At 48.3% G+C, this 23,383-nt stretch overlaps 1 protein-coding gene across 1 annotated transcript in view; it reads right to left on the bottom strand.

The window, feature by feature from the left end:
* The window catches only part of DLGAP2 (DLG associated protein 2), a 729,358-nt gene that overhangs the window by 59,518 nt on the left and 646,457 nt on the right, over positions 1-23,383 (bottom strand). The window contains exons 7-8 of the mRNA XM_073902242.1: positions 12,373-12,520; positions 4,789-5,008 (exon numbers count right to left, since the gene is read on the bottom strand). Of these exons, the coding sequence (XP_073758343.1) occupies positions 4,789-5,008; positions 12,373-12,520 (368 nt within the window). The remainder of the gene's footprint in view (positions 1-4,788; positions 5,009-12,372; positions 12,521-23,383) is intronic.

The raw sequence follows: 23,383 nt of genomic DNA, 5'->3' as shown, positions 1-23,383 counted from the left end.
GCAAGCCGTGGAGGGCGTGGGCTGGTCGCCGGGGCGTGGGAGGCAGTGTCCACGGTTGGGGGACCTCTGTGGTACCTCGAGTTCTGCTTGACTGATTCACTGATTTGTTTACTCACTGGTTATTTAGATCACAGGGGGCTAAGTGACCAGTGACAATTGCTAGCTGTTCCCACGAAGACAGGACAGGAATTTCCTGTGTGGATCTCTGACCCAAAAGCCATGCACCTGCATCCTCTAGTCATGCCTGTATCTCAGGTAGGAGATGGAGGGATAGCGTCAGCCGCAGACAGTCATAAAGTGTAAGAATCCTGGACTGTGAGTCTGGGGTATGTGGTCTCGTCTTTGTCCTACCAGGACTCAGCCCCTTGACGAGTTCAGTGATGGAGCAGACACGGAGCCCACAACTGCGGGTCACTCTGCAGTCCCACCCCACGAAAGTGCATGGGGGCGTGTTTCTGTGGGAGGGGCAGGGATTACTGGAACGCAGGTGCCTTTGGAGGAGAGAGCATGTGGCAGTCTTGGGGCTCGTCCATGGCCTGCCCGGTAAATATAGGTCCCCTCCTCTGTGTTCAGGTAACTGCACAGTTTTGCTCCCTGGTCCTGAGGGCTGAGGCTGTCTTTTGCTTGTTTACCTGGAAGGTCGAGGGCATATGTGGATAAAGTAATAGATGATTCTTTGATTGTCGTCCAAGGAAATCAGGCAATTCCTATCACACAGACAACACCCCAACTTTTCGATGTCCAGCCTGTGTATCTTGACTTCTTCTGAAACTCAAGTCCACATGCAAAGCAGAAGCCCCACGTAAGACTCTGCAGAGACACCGTGTGACCTCCAAAGGCCTTAGTGACCGCCTCAGTCAGCCTGGTAAAGGAGGCGAACGTCCTTGTGGTTGGCACTTGCTCCTAAACTTCAGATGCCACAGATTTCTGTGGCCACACAGTCAGAGACGTGCCTTTGGCAGGAAGTCTGATCCTGGGGGGAGTGGGGAGGAGAGAGCCTCCACGTCACCTCGCCACAGCTGAGGGCTTCTCACGAGCCCCCTGTCCAGCAGCCCCCTCGGGGTTTGGTTTCCCGTCAGCTGGAGGAGTTTGGGTTCACAACAAGGATTAGCTTCACGTGCCCAGCAGGGCGATGGGTTCCCCAGGCTTCTGTCTGACCGAGAGGACATCGATATCTACTCCAGCCTCGGTGTCCGAGAAGACCTCATCCACCCAACCCTTCCCCCAGGCCCTCAGCCAGTATTTACTACGATATTTGCAGGATTTACTGTCACTACATAACGATCCTCTGACGGTAGACAGAAGAATGCCCACAGCCCCAGATGTACACGTTCTCATCTCTGGGCCCTGTGTCACCTTCCCTGGCGGAAGGCACTTTGCAAGTGTGATTAGGTTCAGGATCCAGACACGGGAGCCATCCCGGGGTTGAGTGGGGGCCCGATGTCATCCCGAAGTCAGAGAAAGGGGCGCGGGGACAGAAGCGGACCGAGTTGTGGCAGGGGGCTGAGGAGGGCAGTCGAACTCTAGAGGCCCGAAGCACTCCTGGAAAATGGAATTATGATGTACCCCCGAGGGACAAGTTACTATTGAGCTATAAACAATCAAATAAAAATAAATTTATGGTTGTTTCCACTGTCATGCTTTGCATGGATTTTCCCTTTGTTTTAATGACTTCTAGAATCAGTTGTGACATTTGTTGAAAAAACTTTTGACCCAAAGAAAAATCATTATAATCTAATTTTATAGTATTTTCCTCCACGGTATCAATAACATTCTCTCCCTAGAAAGATCGGGTGAAATGCATATTTAGACAAGTAAATCTCTCTGAGAAATCATTTCACAGACGAGAAAGAACCCATGTGTGAAATGAAAGTTAGAGGTTTTCAAAACCACTTCATTTAAGGAGAGGACACTAATCAATATGCAGTGTTTTCCATAATGAAAGACACAGTGTAGGGCAAATGTCTGTGGCTGGTGGCCGCCCTGCTGAGCGTGTGTGCAAGCCCCATGTGAGTTCCCCGGAGAGCTGAGCAGAAGACAGTTCCTGGCCGTATCTCCACGTGCCCTTCAGGGTCAAACGCAGCTGACCTCCAGTCCCCCCCAAACAAGCAACACACACTGGCGCCATCAATTTGTTGGTGTTTAAAACAGAATGCCTACCATGTATTTTAGCATTCTTAATAGACTTTCATGCCTCTATTGGATATTTCATTATTACTAGATGCATATTAAAATTACATGTTTGCATTTGTTCAAGGGGCAACAACCTAATTACACCAACTTCTACTTTTCAAGCATGCAAAAAGGAACATATTTAAATAAATCTTAGGCTTCCAAATAATCGCTGTGAATAAATTTGAAAATAGGTTTTTTTTTGGAATTATTTTCAAGAGATAGTTGTAGAACCATTAAAGAAAATCAATTTGTCAAAATAATCTCTCTTCACACACACCCAACCACAGGGGATAGCTATTAGAAGTTAACGTTGGTATAGATCTTCTAAATATGTTAATACAGAAATATTGACGACCCATTCTGCCTCACTGACAGGAAGCCCCGAGTCAAATTGGAAGGTCAGTGGGCATTTACATCCTGTGTAGTTGGATAGTTTCTCCCCCCTACATTTGTTTTTCTGTGTTTTTCCAGATAGGGACTTTTCATTTCTTAGCTATTGTTTTCAATCTGATTAAATGGACAATTGTTGCATACCCTCTCAATTCTACGGAGGAGAGAAAGATGATAAATACATGCAATGCTTGCGGTAAAGCAGAAAATGGAATGAGTGAGTCCTCCGCACTCCCCTTTCTTCAAAGTGGTATTTTGTGCTAGAAATCTCCCCTCGCGGTTTTTGTTTCTTCTCTTAACCCAATGCTCAGACCCTTCCCTGACCCTGGCATGCCCCACATGCCCTCAGCCTTGGGGGCAACGTTGACTCTGTAACCGGCCCCAGATCCTGGAGAAACACTGAATAAAAGCATGTTTTGTGATTTATCAGGTGCATACATTTTGGGAACACAACAATGTACTTGGGAAAATGACATGTACATAAATTAGAATTTTAGTCTGAGTTCTGCACTGGTTCTCGCATTATCTCTATGAAAACAGTTTTATTTTTATTTTCCCCATAATGACAGCTCTAAACATAATAAAGTCATTTTCTACCAGGTAATTATTATTTCAAGGCATTTCTGAAGACCATGAAAGTGCTTAATTGTCACTTGCTCATAAGAGACATTCGACAAATATTGGTGAAGCTATCAGCAAAGATCTCTAAAAGTGTGTTTTTTAAGGTGCAACGGTTGTAAAGCTCACTACTTCCCTAAGTTTGTAATTCGGTCATTTTCCACGAAGGGCAGAGCGGGAGAGGTGGTCCCTGACTTCGCCGAGGGGAGTCAGGGACTTCCTGAGATCTGGGACACGTACGACAACGGCCAGAGGCTCAGCTCCGCCCACAAAGTCCACCGTATTGCACCTCGGCAACAGGCACAGCCCTGCTGAGGTCCGTGCAGCCTGTCCGTGGCGCTGCCCCCGCATCACCGCGGAGCCGTGCTGTGGGAACACAGCAGCCATGGCCCAGTCCACTTCTTCTGGACACCCCGAGGCTTCATGGTCAAGTCGTGTCAACAACCCCCCACGTGGGTGCCACAGAGCCACACAAAAAGATCGCCGAGGACCCACACGCCCTCCGAAAACTAATCCCTAGGCTTACTGGAGAAAGCATTCACAGCTACCGCTTCTTCTGAACACCGAGAGCCAGAAAGTTAACAAGCCTGCGATCTTGCAGGGCTGGAGTCATGGAACGAGGCCTGAACACAGTTCATCCTCTCCCATCTCCAGGCTCTCCCACCACATGCGCTCCGCCCGAAGTGCCCGACAGCAGGCTTGCGGCTGCCGATGGGGCGGAGAGACCCCCTTCCTGCGCTCCCCGCCCCGCCCCCACTCCGGTGCCACGCTTGTTCACTCGACAACATCCTCGCTCTTTTCTCAGACGGGGTCCCTTCCTTGCCCTGATGTGCTGGCAGCTTCCCCATCTGCCAGGAGTCAGAGGACCTCGCTCCTCAACGCGGCTGCTCTCTGAGTTTCTCGGCTTGGCCTTTGTACAGAGAATGGAGAGCGTGTTTATGGCTTTTGCTATGTTTCATGGCTTCTCCAGGCCGTGCATATTCATTGTGTTACATAAACAGCAATAGAGCAGTGAGCTCTCCCACACTGATACTTGGTTTAGGTGGTAAATTTTCAAAGGGGTGGATATGGTTTTCCATAAGAATGCAAGCAAACTGTGACATTGAATCTGCAGAGCCCAAGGATGATTAGTGAATCTACAAGAAGGATGGATTTGCTCAGAGCAATGAATCATGTTTACGGACCTGCCAGCAAGCAGCAGACGCTCATACTGGACGCAGCGAGGAGGGAGCCCGGGAGTCAGGGCACAAGGCTCAGGTTTGACCGCGATCTAGTGAACTTCGGTATTTAAAGCACAATCACTGTCCAAATGTCCGCACTTAAACTTGTTTCCTCTAGAAAACTTTACAGAAGTTATACTTGATTCTTTTCAAGAATCTTGATACTAAGAGATCGCATCCTAAGAAAAAGAAAGATTAGCTATAAAAGAAATGTTTCAAAACCCTGCTGCAAATATGACAATGTGCCAAGTGCAATTTGGCAAATGTACCAAACATTTGGAGAATGTATTTCACCTGCGGTGAAGGAGCATGCGCTCCTCTGGGAGGAGGACCCCGCGCTCGCCTGTGGGTTCCTCTCTAGGAAGGTCAGAAAGGGCTCCTTTACCTGCTGTGGATCGGATGGTTGAGGTGGTGTTGGAGGGCATCATGACCGGAATACATTCATCATCCTGGGAGTAGCCGGCTTGGATGGCTCTAAGGTAACTGTGGCTCCTCGTTCGGAAGCATCCGGGGAGGTCCAGAGCGTCCATTGCCTGGGATTCAACTTCACTAAAGACGGACTCACACACCGACTCGAACTGCCCGTTCATCTCCGCCTCGCTCATCTGGAACAACAATGCACACAGTCGGTGGTGAGACCCGGCCAGGGCGACCGCGGCCGTGTCCCCAAAGAACAAGTGAGAACAAAATTCAGCCCCACCCTCACACACGGTCTGTCTTTCCAGCGGCGTTCATGTGAGATTGGCCTTGGGGACTGGTTAGGCTTGGGGAAGGTCTTCCCGGGTTATTTCTTACCAAACACTAAGAAAAACCATCAATTCCAAGATGCTCCTGAAATTCTGTGGAGCCCACGGAAAGCCTGACAGGATGGTGACCGTGACCGCAAGGTTTAGTAGACGCCGTGTGCAGATGAGCTGAGCGTTCAGACACCAGTCCCTGCTCTGGGTGTTCCCAGTGCCTCTGTTACCTTTCCAGGCTGCTTACAGCGGCCGGGTCGAGATGTGGAGGCCACACACACGAACACACATTCAGTCTGCTTCTGTGTGTCGTCATGGAAACCCACCACACATCTGGCCGGTGGGGTTTCTGTCCATGTCGACAGGCTGCACCCCGTACATCCCAGGTCTAGGGCCGTCCCGCCCGGGACAGGAGCAGACTCGCCTCCTTTGATCATTTAGCAGGGAAAGGAACTATTCACAAGCCTGCAATTTAATTTCCAGGTATAGAGTCACCCTGGGAACCTGCAAGTTCCAAATGCATTAAAATAAATCTCAAGGCTTCGGGCAGGAGCGGGATCACGAGCACACACGGGCCCGACCGTCGGGTTGGCTGGAGGGCCTTTGTGTGGGGTCAGTGACACTGGCCGGGGACACACTTTACCTGAGGCTTCCAGGGGGTGATACTCATGCATTTCCCATGAGCCGAATCTAGAGGTTTTAAATGGGAATCCAGGGAAGTGAAATGCAGTACTAAAGCCCCATTGGAGAGAACGGGGTTGGAGGAGAGACGAGAATTTTAGGAATGAGAAGTTGAAACTGCTCAGCCTCTCACCGGCCTGAGGACCGGAGGCTCACGGGGTCGTGGGCAGAGGTCCATGGCTCTCCGGCGGGGGGGGCGGGGTTCATGTGTTAGGCTGCATGCGACGTTGATGAAGGAGCCCTCCCCTGCTACTCCCACAGGTTGGGTATGCCCCTTGGTGAACCCTGTGTGGGTTAACAGGTGCGCATATATGGGACACTTGCTGGAGAAGCTGATGGGCAAGGGCCAAGGCTCACGCGAGGCTGTGAAGGTAAGCACAGGCTCCGCATGGAGGAAGGAGGCGTAGGGTGGAGGGAGCAGCTCCTGTGGTCTCCACCGTTTCTCTAGATCATCCCCAGTCCCAGCCCTCCGGCCCTGGGCTTTGGGAGGAGCCCAGGCAGACCCTGAGAAAACTGTCCCAGTTACCGGGTGGCTTCTCCCACGAAGCCCACCCCACCGCAATGGAGCCCGGCCAGCATCTCGTCCCTGTCACATTCCTGCACCAGCCGCATCCACATCCAAATGTGTCACCCACAGCTTCCTGCACACCCTGGGTGACGCTGACCGACAGTTACAAACAAGTGTGGTTTGAAACACCAGATTTGCCATTTTCCTCTGACCGTTCACAGAGAAAAAGCAGGTGAAAGAATCCGATCTCCCCTCTGACAGGAAAACAAACATGATTTTTCCTTAAGTCTCTAATTGCAGACCTGAATGCGGCCTTCTCTGGCGTCACCCGGAGTTCTGGACACGCTAGAATAATGGCTCCTTTCACTCGGCAAATCTGAGTGCGCCGATGCCAGCCTCTGGTGGTAGAGACGCTGGAGGCCCGTGCCCAGGGCCACAAAGACCCTCAGCGTAAGGGGGAGGATCTATGGGTAGTGCTGGCCGAAAGGACCAGAGGGAAATTACGGATGAGAGGGTCTGTCTGAATGGCTCACGGGTTCCTGAAGTTGGAGAGGGACGGACAGCCCACGGCACTCCCACCAGGACAGCCCCAGCTCCCCAGAGAGTGGAGCACATCACAAGCACGCATGCTGGTCTGAAACACTGCATTTTCGATGACAAACTTCTTTCGCTCCAAGTATTCCCTCATGGGGAATTCCATCAAAAATCCTCAGATCATTTCATGTCATTTATGTCAAAGATCCATGTTAGGTAGCCTGCAAAGGCCAAAATCTGAGTGATGTGGTTTGCATCTGGTTGCAGGATTTAGTGAAAATCCTTGCTCAAACCCACCATGGGTGCAGGAACTCGCTCCTGAAGGAGAAAACCATTCTACAAGCAAAAGACTAAAATTTCAGTAAGGACACTTGGCTGGCACACACAGCTACACAAACACATCGGTGAGGTTCGAGATGGGAACGTGCCTTGTTTCTCCCAAGCAAATAGTAAGTAGTTGAGAAGAATCTCAAATTTTGGTCCAGAGAGGAACCGAAATGACCTGCTCTCTGGGAGCTGATGTGTTCACTGAGCCTGAAGGAGATTTGGAAACGCGGGTATAATTTTACAGTGGGAATCAAACCACTGCTCAGCCCCTGGAAATCTCAGGAGGATGTTAAGCCAATGGTGTCAAAGTTATGGCAACAATCAGTGTCCTCTGAAGCTTCCCCCATCTTCTTTCATGAACCATAAACTCAGAAACATGGCTTGACTTGCTTCTGGAGAATGTGGGCACCAAGGAACCAAAGTCAGGGAAATGGGGGGTGACAGGGTGATTGTCCTGCGTGTGGCAGAGGTCGCGACAGATGGCGCTCCGGAGCAGGCATGGCGGGGCACGGCCACGGCGACCAGGGCCTGGCGTGTGGCCGGTGGGAATGGACACTGGTGTGGCCGCTGCGGAAGGAAGGTGGCGGGTCCTCCAGAAATGAAAAGAAGTACCCCAGGACCTGGCATGCCACGTCTGGGTATCGATCCCTACGAACAAAGCAGGGACCAGAACCGCTATTTGCAGACCTGCGTTCACGGGGTGGACAATTACTCCACCCTGCCCAGGGAGGAGGGTCTGACACCTGCTCTGATGGAAGGGACCTGGAGGGCAGGGTGCTGAGGGAAAGAAGCCAGCCAGATAAGGAAAGACACTGTGCGGTTCTACTCGTGTGAGGTCCCTGGAGGAGTCACTTCCGCAGAGATGCCGAGATGGTGGCGCCCGGGGCTGGGGGCAGGGGGCTCGTGTTCCATGGGGACAGAGCTGGAGTTCTGCCAGAGTTCTGGGGACACATGGGGGGGGGGACGCCTGCACAGCACCACTGATCTGCGCACTTAAAAATGGTTAAGACGGGAAATTTTGTTATGGATATTTTACCACAATTTTTTTAGAACAGATGCCTGATAGAAGGAGGCTATGACCGTGCCTGAATGGCTTTTTAAACAGAAAGAGAGAGAAAGAGAAAGAGAAAGAGAAAAAAGGGGACCGTGGGACAGCGGGCCCGGTCAGAAGCTATGGGAAGGCCAGGACGCAGAGGGTCCCACCATCCATGCAGCTCCAGACCCCCAGCACCATACCACCGGCTCCAGGAAACGGGGCGGGTTTTCAGAATTATCCCAACCGTGGATGAATGGAAACAAAGTAAATGCAGAGACTCAGCTCCGGTGACCTCGGGAGGCTGGGCTGGCTGAGCTGGGAGCTGTCCCAAGCAAGAGAACACAGGGATACAGAGATTCCCCTCATGGTGGGGGTGCCTGTGCACTACAGCAGCTCGGCCACGCCTCCCCAGTGGCCCCAGGTGTGCGCCTTCTGTCCAGGCCTCCATGTCCCTCCCACGGAGAGGAGCCAGGGGGAGGTCTGGGGACCCAGCCCTGCCGGCCTCTTCACGCCCTGGGACACAGTAAGGCTGTGTCCCCGCAGCTTGCCCGGAGAGGGCTGGGGCGCATAAGGAGTGTCTGACCCCAGCAGCACCCGTACGTGTAGGCAGCTTGCGTCTGCGTGGCTCTGTGACCCCTCTGGGGTGGGACACTGGCCCTCCACACGTGGGGTGTGGGAATGTGACAAGGTGACACAGGGAAGGAGGCTGCTCAGTGTGGTGGGGACGGGCGGGTGGCTGGGGTGCTCATCCCTGTGGGTGACCGTGGGTGACAGGCACAGACATGAATCTGCTCCACTCCTGCCGTCAGATGGGCGACCATCTGCAGACCCGGTTCCTCCCTTGCTGCCGGGCGTCCTGCTGGGAAGGAGCTCCAGGGCACTTGGCTGAGGGCAGGTCTGCCAGGAACCCACAGTGGTCACACCCTGCTGGGTGGCCCTGGGTGACAGTAACTGGCAGAGCCCATCACAGGGATGGGGACACACAGGCCACACCACTGTCACACCATTATTTATCGAATGATGGAAGATTAGATGGTCTTACAGTCTTGCTCTAAGTGCCTCTCCAGGATATGAAAAACGTGGGAATTCTTCCATCTACGGAATAGACTTAGCTAGACAGACATTAACGCAGAGCACTGAAGTGTGTGTATGTGGGGGGGGGCAGTGCCACCCAGAACAAAGTCCACTGTGTTCTCTGAAACGGTAGGGAGCACTATTCTGGGAGTTAGAGCACCGTTCGGGGTCCTGTCAGATGAACCGGCAAGCTGGTGCATCCCAGAGAGCTCAGGGAAGGTCAGCAACAAAGGAGATGCCCAGAGAGCTCAGACACATGGGCTGAATGCACCAAGGCTGTCTCCATGCCACGTCCACGGTCCCGCACAAGCAACAGCAATGCGCTTTTCTAGCATTTTCCAGGAGATTCCTCCAGGGAAGAAACTGTATGGTTAAAGATAAATCCCACCACTCAGGCTGGTCACTGGGAAGGTGTAACGAGCCGTGCACCATGCACCGTGCACCATTGCAGTCCTAGACGCTCCCTGCTGGCATTCCCACGGCATCAGCCCACACACTGCACACACCCACGTGACTCGTCCCAGGTTCATGAGCTCAGAGAGGCCAGACCTGAGTCCAGCGACTCAAGTTCAAACCACAGCACGGCTTACAGACAAGCCAGTTTCACAAGCACTCGGTTACACTTTTCATTTCACTGAACATTGAGTATTAAAGAGTGAACTCCCAACAGCTTTAGCCACAAATTCAAGTATCTCAGGGACACTGAGGGGTTCCCAGGGGCATCACCCCAAATGCACTGTGCCCCATTACTGGAAACTGCATCCTTCTCCTCCTCGGATTGGTGGATCACACCGGCCAGGGTTTGATATGGGATTACTACACATTTGTTTCCAGGGGTGAAACGGTCCCATCCACTGTCAGGGTACCAAGGTTATTTTAAGTAACAATTTTTTTTTTCAGAATTAAAAATTGAGTTTGATGTGAAGTCCTATCATAGAACTTAGCAATCGGAATGGCTTAGAATCCCAAATGTCAAAGTCATCAAAATAAGTAAAACCCCCAAACATCCAGCTTGTGTGCTATTGCTCTTATTTACAATGACGGATCTTTTCAGATAGAAAAAGGTGCGGGGACATGTTATTTTTACTGACGTATTTTTGGAAATCCCAGCTTGGGTTCACTAAAAACATGGTGTAGAGGGTAGTGCATGGCTTATGTTTCTGCAACTAGGGAAGCTGGTGGCTTTCACGAGAGCATCTGGAGAGGTGTGCTGTGCATTCAGGGGAACCTGTTTGTTGAGCGCAAATGAGAACAAATGGAAAGCAGGCTCAGACGCACAAACACAGAGGACAAACTGTCGGTTTCCAGGAGAGGGATGAGGGCATGGGCGAAATGGGAGAGGGGAGGGGGAGGTGCAGGCTTCTGGTAATGGAATGAACGAGTCAGGGGAATGGAAGGCGCAGGAAGGTCCGTTACATTGTAACAGCGGGAACCGCTGATGGAACGGCACAGATGCAGTACACCGGGGTGAGCATGACGCATAACGGGGTCCAATCACTGCTGTGCACCTGGATCTAAGGCAACATCGGGGGTCAACTCAACTCAAATAAAGAAAGAGAAAGAAAGCAAAGCCTGCAGGAGTCACCCCGTCTGCGGTGAAATCACCTTGCACTCTGCTGCAGACCCTGACGGGGCCACGTCTGACTCTAAAGTTGTATTTTGGCAAAGGAGGTGTTGTAACCGGAAGGGAAGCTGGCATCTCAGGAGAAGCCTGCCGTGAAGGTTCTTCTCCTGGAGGCGGGGGGAGCGAGGCTGAGGGCGTCTCTGCACGTGCTCTGTTCAGTTAGTAATTCCTAACGTCATCTTGGAGTTTATGCTGAAATGGGATGTTTCCCCGATTAATTAGATAATAATAGTAATCTAGTTGCTGACCATCTATAGTTTTGCTATTGCTGTTTTTATTATTATTTGCAGGGGTATTTGAAGTCGGGCCACAGCGTGAGCCAGTGCCCCGGTTTGCCCGGGGCTGAGGTTCAGTGCAGGACGGCCCCTCGTGAGCAGAGTCAGGAATAGTCCTTTCCTTGTCTTGCGGGGGAAAGAGTCCCTGCAATTCTCTTTGCTGTAGCTGGAAACCTAACCCTGTTTTTAAAGAAAAATAGCATCTGAGTTGATGAAAGAGGCCATGTCTTTCTTCAGTTGTGGAACAGGAAAAACCCAGATTGTTCCGTAGAAAAAGTCCAGAGTGCAACTTTCTGATGAGAAAAAACTGTAAAATGAACAGACTCTTGCTTTATAAGGCATTTTAAAGCCTGTGGCAAAACAGTCTTCAGCGTCTTTGAACCCCTGGCCAGCTACCCAAAGCTCATAGCATTAGCCTGTGACCAGGAGCGTTTTTCAGAATTATGTACTACCAATACTATTATTATTACTGTAGTAACAATAATGGCTGGCATTAACCGCGTACTGACTCTATGCCGCTCTCTACATAATGAGAGCCAACATTTATTAGCCACCTGCCCCGTGTGTGAATACAGCATTTGGTGATTAGAAGCCCCAGCTACCACTCACTTAGCTCTGGCTACTCTTTGAACAGTTCTAAACAGGATGGGCAAGCCTGCTGAGCTCCCTGCCCTCGGCAGCGATGCCTCTGCGCCCGATTAAAACACCAAACACCACCGTTCACCCCGGGGCCACGGATCCCACCGGGGCTGCGAGAGAACCGAGAAATACGTCCTGTGCGCCTGGCAAACACAGCTCTGCACCCCGGATTGCTTTCAGCTCTTCTTATTGGACCGTCCGAGTTTCTACTGCTGTCAGAGCCCAGCTGTCACGGCCCTGCCCTGGCCCTGTTTCCCTGGGGAAGCCTCCTGGGGAAAGGAAGACAGCCTGAGCTAAGACAGCAAGCAGGCTGAGATGTGAGCCCTGACTCAGAGGAGGCCAGTGTAAGGGGGATGTTGTCACAGGTGTGGTCGAGAACTCAGTGTTACAGGGTTCCCGGGTGTGCGTTCAGAGAGACGGTTCCAGGCAGGAACCTCACATCTGCTCACGGCCTTGCCCCCAGCAGCTGGTCACTGCGAGGACACGGCTTCAGAGATCTGACCCGAGGGAGAGGGGAGGGAAGGAATTCCCGACCTGGCTCACACAGCTGGCCTGACTCAGGGTGCTGACGGCTCTCATGTAGCTCTGGTTCCGGGAGCGGAATTTCGGGGAGTTGTAGCTGGCCGAGGGGTCCAGGCTGTGGCTGGCAGGCACGTCGCTTGCAGCTTGCAGGTAGCTCTGGCTAAAAGAGAAAAGAAACGAAGAGAAAAGGTGTTCTGTGAACATGCACGAAGGGGCAGAGCAGGTGAGGGTCATTTCAACCCGCGCCGAGAGGCCGTTGGAAAGTTTCCAGCTGACTGTGTGTCTTTTGGTGGACATCCTGGCCTTAGGTACACACTCTGCAGGTTCGGTTACAAATGCAGAGTCATCAGAAGTAACAGAGGATGCTATTTACAAAGCTGCTTTGAGACCTGTTTGTGGTGTTTCTAATGAAGTTAGGATCATTCCATGTTAACAAAAAGGTGCCAGAAAGCACCATAACTCACACAGCACAACAGTGGACGTGGCTCCTGAATTAGAGCCAAAAACCTGAGAATCTCATAAAAGTCATGTTAGCTTTTGGCAGCTTTACACACTCAGAAAAATAAAAGGAAAAACAAAAGGCTTGCCTTCAGCTGTAACTCATGCACAGTAGTGCAGGTCACGCACTGCAGATAGAAAGAGCAGGCTGGGAGGTCCACCCTGCCTCACCATCATGGCGGCCGTGTTCCTCCAAACTCCCTTAAAAACCAATGTTCTCTGATACTCCTTCAGGGTATGCTCTACCCTGAGGGCATTTGGCAGGCAGAAAGGTCAACTTAGCTTAAACTTCTGGCCCACTGAATTCTCTGTTTCAAGTTCTGCGGACAATCTTTTGATAATAGAGTAAAAATTCATTTTATCTGATCAAAAGCGGGAGTTTTAAGACCGGATGTACTGAAGCTTCTCTCCTAGTTTGGATCGCAGTGGGAACACGGAATAGGATCAATGCATGGGCTTGGATGTAAAAATGTGTAGAAATACTCGGTTGCTAAGTCTGGCTCCACAGCCAGTTAAAGTTTGTTCCTTCCTTTTCAAAGTAACTTCCTGATGTAATTTGTTTTCTCTGTGATTTACTTCTTTCTATAAAAATGGGGTAGCAGAGAAACTTGGGCTTAACTCTAAGTTCTGATTAAGCAGAGCCCATTTATTACAGATTTAAAGTCAGTGTTTAGAACCAGCTAAAATTAATAACACTTATTTTTACATATTAGTAGAATACAATTTATATTGTAAATTATTATTATGGCAATTTTTGTTTTAAAACCAGGTGTGTAACACATTCCAGCTCCCCTCCCTCAAAACGGAACAAAACGAAAAGAGGAAGAAATTAGCTGTCACACAGCTGGTTCTAGTTTTGGCACCTAACGGGGAGTGGTGGATCTGCCTGGACTCCTGGTGTGATCCCAGGCTGGGGATCTGTATCCGCACGCGCCTGGCCTGACTGCCAGTGAGACAGGTGAGCAAACCCCCAGGCGCGGCCACCTGTCGTGCATGCGGCAGGACGTGGCCGGAGTCGACGGGAGCAGCACGACGCAGCTGGACCTCGCCCGGGACTCTGCTGCGTGTGGGGCTCAGGATGGCTTGCACACATGCGCGGGGCACGTGCACGCAGCTGGCCTCCCCCCGCCAGTGTCTGTGTGTGATTAGTCCAGCACCGTGTGCGGGAGCGGGAGCCCAGCAGCCTCTGGCAAAACCCCGGACTTAGGCTCTTGGCCTCACTTCTGACTTTGCAAAAATGCAAACTTTCTGCATCTCCCCACTCCTTCTGTTTCCTTGAAATGGCTCATTTCACACCTTGCATTTCTGCCGGTTGGTACCGATTTTCTTATTTCCTTGCAGTATAGTAGCTCTCCCTTCCAATACCACCACCTCATCATCTCAGGTGAAGGGTCTGAGAGCCCCTAAAGGAGACCCCTGTGTCTGTGTCTGTCTCCACAGTTTCAGCTTGGTACCTGTGAGTGAGGAGATGTCCTCAAAATGAGCGTAGATGACCCTTTTGGTGGCTTTTGGATGGCACTCACACCTGAGTGAGCCTATGTCTGTGATGCTGTGTTTCAGACACGTTTTCTAACTCCCTGTGATCTCTTTCTTCCAAAGCTGGGCATGCCACTTACAGGACAGTTGCCACTGTAGAGAGCTAAACGCATTTTTTTTTCCTCTTAAACATTGACTCATGATGGTTAATGTTTGCTACAACTATTGTGCTGGATGCCCCTGTAAGCATTCGACGTTGCCCAAATGGGACACTGAGTCACTCTGCAGACTCACGCAGAGTGTGGCAGGGCTAGACTGTGACGGCAGTCTGCTCCAGAATTCAGGCTTTTAGCCCCAAGATCACAGCTGCGGAGTCATAGCAGCAGAGCCCCAAAAGTAGGGTCCTTCATTACCATATATTTTAAATAGTTCAAAGACACACAACTTCAACCTCACTAGGCTTAATAGATTTTTTTTATTGTGACGGTTTAGCATTTTACAATCCCACTGTGTCCATATAAATCATATAAATGGAAAGCCAGCTATCCACATAAATCACACACCTGGAGGCTGAAAATCAGGACCTGAGACTCAGGAGCACAGGTGGGGTTAGAAGCCGGCGGCAGGTGCCTTCTGCATAGAACGCATACCCCAGGAGCCCTGGGACCCTCACTCCAGGACAGCCCCCCGTTCCTCTGCAGAAACCGTCCTAGGAAACCCATCTCATTCTGAAATCCCCTCGAAGACCCTTGGCTATTCCCTCAAACGGATAGTTCCTACTTTGGGATCCTAGCTGCCAGGGGGAGAAATAGATTTTCATGTGCAGATTTGCCGTAGCTTAGAGAATACTAAAAGGAAACCACAAAAAAGTTTTTCAGAATAACACGAAGATACTTTTTCCAGTTTTTTCCTCTTCCAAATGGCGCGCACGCTGGGCGGTCCTGGGAGCGTGGAGGCCGGCTTTGAAGGCTGCCGGAGCGAGAAGCAAAGGAGCAGAGGAGGCTTCCAGGAGTCCCCGCGTCCCTTGCTGCCGGCGGCTGCCATGGGGCTGTGGGCTGAATCCCAGGCTCACAAGCTCCTCCCTGATGTCAGACCCTGGGAGACAGACGGACAGAACCATGTACACACCTAAGCAGGCCCTGCCTTCAGCGATGGAGCTCCTGTAAGCAGACTCAAGAATCCAGACAAAATAACCCAGCCCTTTATCTCTGCCGCCTCCGAAGAGTGGTAAGCGTGCTGCAGGTTGCATGAAGGGGAAATCCGTACTCACCGTGTCCATTCCAAATTCAGAGGCGTCTCTCCACGTTGGTTCGGTGGGAAGGGTTAGGAGATGTGTCTGTTGTGTCTTCTGCTTGGGGCACAGGGTCCAGCCCGGAGCTCAATCGTGACTATTTCTTGTCTTCAGGGTAGTTTGTCTGAGGGGCAGGCTGCCGGAACAGGCCTAAGCCCCGAGGCCAGAGAGGGACACGGAGCATGGTCACCGGTCACCCCAGGGGAGCCGAAGGGAGGGAGAGGAAGGGCCACCTGCAGACGGCCCGGAGCCAGCGAGGCGGGAGCAGCTCCAGACCGAGCCATCAGCAGTCACAGATACCACGGGGAAATGGTTTTGGTGGATTCGGGGCAGAAACCAGATCGCAGTAAAGGCGACACAATGATAGTGTAAGTGACCATTCTGAACAATTTGTCAAGTTTGTCCACGAAGAGGAGAGCCCAGGGGCAATTTGAGAAAAGTCTTGAGTTTGGGGCATGAGTCAATGTATTTTTAGAAAGTGAGAGGATCTCTGGGAAAGAGACCCCAGGGGGTGGCGCGAACAGGCCCCTGTGTGGACACAGCGCTGCGTGCACACTGGGCCCCGTGTCAGGTGATGGAGTCCCACAGCGCACACAGAGGTTCATTCTGGGGGGCGCACGAGTGGGGGGCCAGCCTGGGTTCGCACCCTGCCTGAGCCCGTGCGTCCTTGCAGACAGGTCTCTACTCTCAGTGAGCATCTGCCAAGTCTGGCTCCCGGTAACAGGACTTAACGTGTCGAGCTTACTGAATATTACTGAATATTCCACATGATAGGCTTGGAGTGGTGCCCGGCCCGTGAGGAGCACTTGGTCAATGGTAACAAACATCACATTTATTTGTCCTCAGAAGGCCTGGATGTGGGGAGGGGGATGCAGAGTAGTGGTTCTGGATTTTCTCCTCTGGCATTGGGTCGAGATGTCTCATGGGGCGGGGAGCTGACAGGGGAGGGGGTCGCCCAGATGGGGCCCCATTTTCCCATGTGAGGCTTTGTCTCAAAGAAACATTTCAACCATTTAAAAATTTTTGAAGAGAACAAAAAAGAGATTTTTCCCCTAAAACAGAAATCCCACAACAGGACAATAAATACCCAGTCCATTTTTATTCATGGCAACAAAGCTGGTGTAGGTAGGATGCCCAGGTCTCCAGTGCACAGCTCAGCCCGCTCTGCGTACATGCTGTAACCCCACAATGTCGTGGGGACGGTGCTGTCCTTCGTCCTAACTGCGGTGGTGGTGATGCGTATCTCACTGGAGCTTTGCTTTGCGTTCCCTCTGTGCATCTTCTTTTGTGACATGACTTTTCAACTGTCCCATTGTAAAAATTGGGTTATTTGGCTTCATATTTTTGTTCTGTGGGATTCTCTGTATATTCTGTGTGCAGATCCTTTGTCAGATAGGAGCATTTTCCTTCGGTCTGTGGCTTGCCTTCTCCTGTTCTTACTGGTGTCTTTGGACAAGCGGAAGTCTCACGTGTGATGCTGAGAGTTGTTCTCCGCTGCGCTGACGTATTCTCTTTGAGTGGTTCTTATCCTGGGAGCTCTCACCTCCTAAGGGACACCCAGCCATGTCTGGGGACAGTTTCAGTTGCCACACTTGGGGGAGGGGCATCTAATGGTAGAAGTTGGAGATGCTGCTGAAAAACACCCTCAGTGCACAGGGGGTCTCCCAACAGGAAAGAGCCTCCTGACTGAGAAACCCTGGTCTAGTCTTACACTAAAATCACACCGTCTTACAAGCAGATTCCCCCCCCGCCCAGCCAACAGTAGCCTAATGCATAGTCCCTTCAAGTGCGCGCTGAACATTCACTATAATACACTAGACTTTGGGCCATAAAATGGAACTTAACAAATGTTGAACGAAGAGAAATCACACCGAGTATGTTGTTGGACCGTAATGACATTAACCTAGAAATCAATTAACAGAACGGTCTCTGGAAAATCCCCAAGTATTTGGAGGTTAAACAAGAGTCTTCCAAATAACTTGTGATTCCGAGAGGAAGTGTTTGAATGGAGATGAAAGACACCTTGCTCAGGGGGAGGGTGGGGAGGCTGGGACGACCCTGTCCTGCTGGGTCATCGTCAGGGACAGCGGGATGAATTCATGCTTAGCCTAACAGAGGCGCAAAGATCATTTCAGACACGTGTGTACCCTCTCTGCCTGCTCAGATACCAAAAACCGTTCCCCTAAAAGGAGATGGGGATCCCCAAAGACATGCTGGGTTCCGGGGCTGGGACTTGGAAAAAGCATCAGAGAGTGTGAGTTGTCCAACTTTGCTCTTTCTCAAGATAGTTTTGGCCCTTCCAAGGTTCTGTGCATTTTTACGTATATTTTAGATTCTTCCTGTCAGTTTGTCTAGAACCTGAGGTTGCTTTGGAATAGTATTGGTTTTGACTGAGGTTGCATTGAAATTATACCTCAGATGGGGGAGAATTAACATCTCCACATTGAAGTTTCCGTCACCTCATGATGTCACTAGTACGGAGTTATGTCACTCTTCTTTAATTCCTTGGAGCAATACTTGTGGTTTCAGGGTAGAGATTTGACAATGCTGTTGAGATGTTTAAAACCCATTTACAAATAACAAGTGTGGGTGAGGATGTAGGAAAAAGGGAACCCTCCTACACTGTTGGTGGGAATGCAGACGGGTGCAGCCAACCTGGAAAACAGTATGGAGGTTCCTCAAAAACTTAAAAATAGAACAACCCTATGACTCAGCAATTGCACCACTGGGTATTTAACCAAAGGAGATGAAAACACTATGTTGAAGAGACATTGGCTGCATTATGTACAGTAGCCAAGAAGCAGCCCAAGTGTCCATCCACAGATGAGTGGATAAAGGTGTGAGATATGTATGTATACGTACATATATGTATTTATGTATATGTGTACATGTGTACACACACACATTCACAGATACAAGCACACACACACTGGAATCTTAGCCATAAAAGAATGAAATCTTGCCATTTGTGACAACATGGCTGGACCGAGAGGGTGTTATGCTGAATGGAATAAGTCAGAGAGAGAAAGACAAATAGCACGGGATTTCATGCATGTGTGGAATCTAAAAAAAACAAATGAACAAACACACAAAAACCAGAAACAGACTCTTAAGTACAGAGAACAAACTGGTTGTTGCCAGAGGGAGGGTGGTGGTGGGGGGGGAACGGGTGATGGGGATTAACGAGTGCAAACTCCAAATTTTACATTTCCCAATTGTTCATTGCTGGTCTAAAGAAACACAGTTGCGTTTTACAGATCTTGCTAGCACCTGGCCTTGGTAAATGCCATTATTTGTTCTAGTATTTGTTTTGTTCTTTCCTTAGGTTTTCTGAGTGAACATTCTTGTCGTCTGAGAATAAACAGAATAAAGTTCTTCCTTTTTATCTCAGTGTTCTTTATTTGTCTTGCTTGCCTTATTATTGGCTAACCTCCACCCTAATGTTAAATAAGAATGGTGAGGGTTCATGTCCCATCTTTTAGCTAACCTTAGATAATCTTAATATTTATATTGGCTCTACATTTTATGCAAATAACCTTCCTCCAACTGAAGGAGCTCCCTTTAACTCTGGGTTTGCTGAGTTTTCTTTTTTCCTCATGTTTTGAAACGATCATAACACGTTTCTTCTTTATTTGCTAATGTGGTGGATCCCTTCATTGATTTTTATTTTATTTATTTTAAAAAGATTTTATTTACTTACTTGAGAGAGAGAGTGAGCAGGGGGAGGGGGAGAGGGAGAGGAAGAGGGAGAGAATCCCAAGCAGACTCCACCCTAAGCACAATGCGAGCCAACCCACAACCCCAAGACCACTACCAGAGCCGAAACCAAGAGTCAGATGCTCAACCAGCAGAGCCACACAGGCACCCCTCCTTCATTGATTTATAGACATTAAATCAACCATGCATTCCTGGAATGAGTCCTGTTTGGTCATGAAGAAACTGTATTTTGTTCTTTTTATATATTATTGGATTTGGATTATTAATATTTTGTTAATTTAAAACAGCATATTGGTCATTAATTGCCCTTTTTGGGGGTAACATTTTTGGTATCAGACTTACACAGCCTTCATAAAATAAGCCAAGAAGTTTCCTATTCTTTCACCCTGAAGTTAATAAGTTTGTGTATGATTCGTGTTATAGCTTCCTTTAGGGTGTAATGGGGTTTACCAGTGAAACAATTGTGGCCAGAAGTTTTCTTTGTGAGAATGTTTTTAACAGTGAATTAAATCTTTTTAATACATAATAGAGCTGTGCAGATTGTCTAGTTCTTCTGTGTAGGTATGTTTTTCAAGGAATTGGTCCAACTCATAGAAGCTGTAGAATTTATTGACATAAATTTGCTTACAGTTTTCCCTCATTTTCCTTTTAATCTCCGTTGGATCTACAATCACTCCCTTTTCTATTCCTAATATTTATAATATGTATTTTCTCCCTCTCCCCCTTTTTAGGTGATCAGTCTTGCTAAGGGTTTATTAACTTTATTAATCTTTTCAGAGAACCAATATTTGGCATTGCATTTTTCTCTGTTGTTCATTTTATATTTTACTGATTCTCCTCTTTATTATTCCTTTCCTTCTTTTAATTTGGATTTAATTTGTTCTTCCTTTCTTTGCTTTTTAAGGTGGTAGCTTAGATTGCTGTTTCTAAGCCTTTCTACTTTTTTAACATAAACATTTAATGCTATGGATGCTGCTTTAGCAGCACACACAAACCTTCACATGTTGGATATTCACCGTCACTCAGTTCTAAATAATTTACAGTTGCCTTTGTGATTTTTGTCTTTGACCCATGATTTATCCACAAGTCTGATATGAGCTTTTCTAGGTATCACATGATGTCCTCTGGTACTCTAATTACACGTATATTAGTTTACTTTTCATTATTCCACATATTTCTGAGGCTGTTTCTTTCCCAATATTTTACCTCTCTTTTCTTCAGCTTTTATATCCATTGATTTGTTTTCAAAAACCAAAATTTTTTCCTTCTGCTTTCTCAGTCTGCTCTTAAGCAGTGAATTTCTCACTTAAGATCATGTACTCTGCTGTTCCTGAAATGTGAGTTGGTTCTTTCTGCCGTCTGTTCACTCATCAAGACCATCTTTTCCTTTAAGACACAGACCCTTATAATAGCTGCTTTCAAGTTCTTTCTGCATCATCCAAACATCTGGGCCATGTCAGGGTTCATCTTCTTGTGTTTCTTGCTAGTGAGTTTCACTTTGGTACAACTTTGCCTGGTTTTTTTCTTCTTCTTTCTTAGGTACAATGGATGCTGTTGATAGAGACTCTGGATCCTGTTATCTTCCTCTGAAGAGTATTGATTTTTGTGCTGGTGGATCATCTTGAACTGTGGATGCACGGTTTTACGCATTCACAGGATGGATCCGTGGAAAGCTCCAAGTGTTCACTGAGTTTAATGTTCACCATGTTTTAGATATCTTGCTATTTTTGAGACACCATGAGTTGCTGGACTTCAATCCCTAAACTTTTAATCCTCCTCAGAGGGTAGCAGTTGAAAATTAGACTCTGTTCCAGGGTGACCAGTTTTTACACAGATGTTGCTGTTCCCCCGCTATGGCTCCTTGGTTTCTGTCTTGTCCCTGCCCCCTAATTCCTCTTGCCACTCTGGAAACCCCAAACCCTATTCCTTAATATCCAAATTCATGACTGCAGCCTTTTGCTTAAATTCTTACTGTCCCATACCACGAGGAATAGAGACAGTGCTCAGAAAAGATGATTACAAATATGGATTTCACTGAGTGCGGTTCCTTTTTCAGTATCTGAAGATCATCTATTTCCTGCCTGCTATCGTTTGCTGTCCTGTATTGTTTATATTAATATATATGTTCATGTGTACATATAACATACATACATATGACAGATATATACAGTTGATCCTTGAACAACACAGGAGTCAGGGGGACCTAAGTGAGAATCCACGTTTTGACTCACCCCAAACTCTACCAATAGCTTAATATTGACCAGAAGCCTTACCAATCACATAAGCAGTCAATTAACACGTTTTGTATGTTCTATGTATAATATGCTGTATTCTTACAAAAGGATAAGCTAGAGAAAAGAAAATGTTACTAAGAAAATCATAAGGAAGAGAAAATACATTTACAGTACTGGATCTATATTTAAAAAAATCTGTGTATACATGGACCCACATGGTTCAAACCCATGTTGTTCAAGGGTCAACTGTGTATATTTGTAGCAGATAGATTGAATATATTCCAGAGCTTATAACTGTTTTCTGTAGGAGAGTTAGTTCTCCAGAACTCTTACCCATTCAGTTTTATTTTTTAAAATTATGTTGTTATGGTGGCATTTGTCACTTGTTTGGCTCACTGACATCTCAATTATTTCGTTGTTGTTTAGGGAATTCACACTGGGAGAGGCAGAGTCTGACTCCTATTACAGGATCACACAGGTTGGACATTTCTTCTTGCAGACTCCCTTAAAGCTACAGTATGGGCACATGACCTATGTGCCTTCGATGAGATGCATTTTCCCAAGGCTCCAGGTGACAGCTAAGTAGGACCCATGCTGTTGACGGCAACCGTGGAAGCTGCCAGCTCTCATTTACAAGGTCTGGTTTACAAAACTACTACACAGTAGTTCAGACATCGCTGCCCTTGTCCTGCCCAGGGCTATCAAAACTGTGAGGTCTTGGCACAAGGGGTTGGAAAGGATGGTCTTCACGCAACTACTTCAGAGGTGAGGCTTATGCCCCTGGTTGCAGAGCCTTCAAACCCACTTCTCTTTCCCTTCTGGAGATTCTCAGAGAAGCCCCGTATTCTTTTCATGAACTCCCTTCCTGCTTCTTTAAAGAGTCTGCTTTCAAGCTCCTTTATGAGTCCTGGGAGAGTTTGCATACGATCCTGCAAGTGTTCTGTGTGATGATAGAGCTGTGTACCCCAGGCTGTAAGTGCTCAGAGTGACCGCAGAGGCCACACCTGAATTTGTAGGGAACAGTGGCTCTGTTGAAAGGCTCCCTTGGGTTCATTTTTACTGAAAGTCTTTAAATTGGCCACACTACCAATATCTCTACGATGAATTGTGTATAAGCAGAATAGAAGGTATCAATTTAATTCTTTGACATTTAACATTTCTGAGGTTTATTTTTTAAATTCAAAGAGCTATAACATCTTTCCCTATAATTTATTTTTCTGAAGAGACACAAAATAGAGGCCAGGATTAGTGAACTTCTATAAAGAGTCGACATCAACAGAGCAGAACCCAGCAGTGCAGGGACCAACATCAGGCAGGACTGAAGCAGAATAGGCCCTCTAAAAAGGTTTTATTCTTCGGCATTAAAATGCTCTCCCCAAATAGGTTTATCCAGCAAAATGAGCCATTCATCTAACAAACATTTATTGGGTGCCTATCACAGAAACAAGATGATTGAATCATTGCCCCTTGTCCTCAAAGAGATGGCTATGCTGCCCATAAATTTTAATGGAATTCGATTTTCTGAAGGATGTATTTAAAGAGATCCAATGTCTTCCTGAAAATCTTGTCTTTGTCCTACTTCAACTGCTTTATAGTTCAACTTCTGAAATGTGTTTTAAAGGAAAGGTGGTAATAGAGAGAGTTCAAAAACTCAGAGAAAAGGGTCGGTATTAAGGAAAAGCTCCAACTACTTATCTTCCACATACAGGCGTCGATATATCACCATTAACGATGTAAATGTGTCATGATAGATGAAAAAATCTGCTCTCATTACAAAATTATGTGTTTGTAAGCCTTCAGAGATTAA

Source organism: Callorhinus ursinus, unplaced genomic scaffold (assembly GCF_003265705.2).
Source record: "Callorhinus ursinus isolate GAN/ISIS: 27379988/994484 unplaced genomic scaffold, GSC_fseal_2.0 scaffold17, whole genome shotgun sequence".
In the NCBI taxonomy this organism is placed as follows: domain Eukaryota; kingdom Metazoa; phylum Chordata; class Mammalia; order Carnivora; family Otariidae; genus Callorhinus; species Callorhinus ursinus.
Note: the sequence above shows the minus strand (reverse complement) of the source record. Positions and strands in the feature narration are given on the sequence as shown.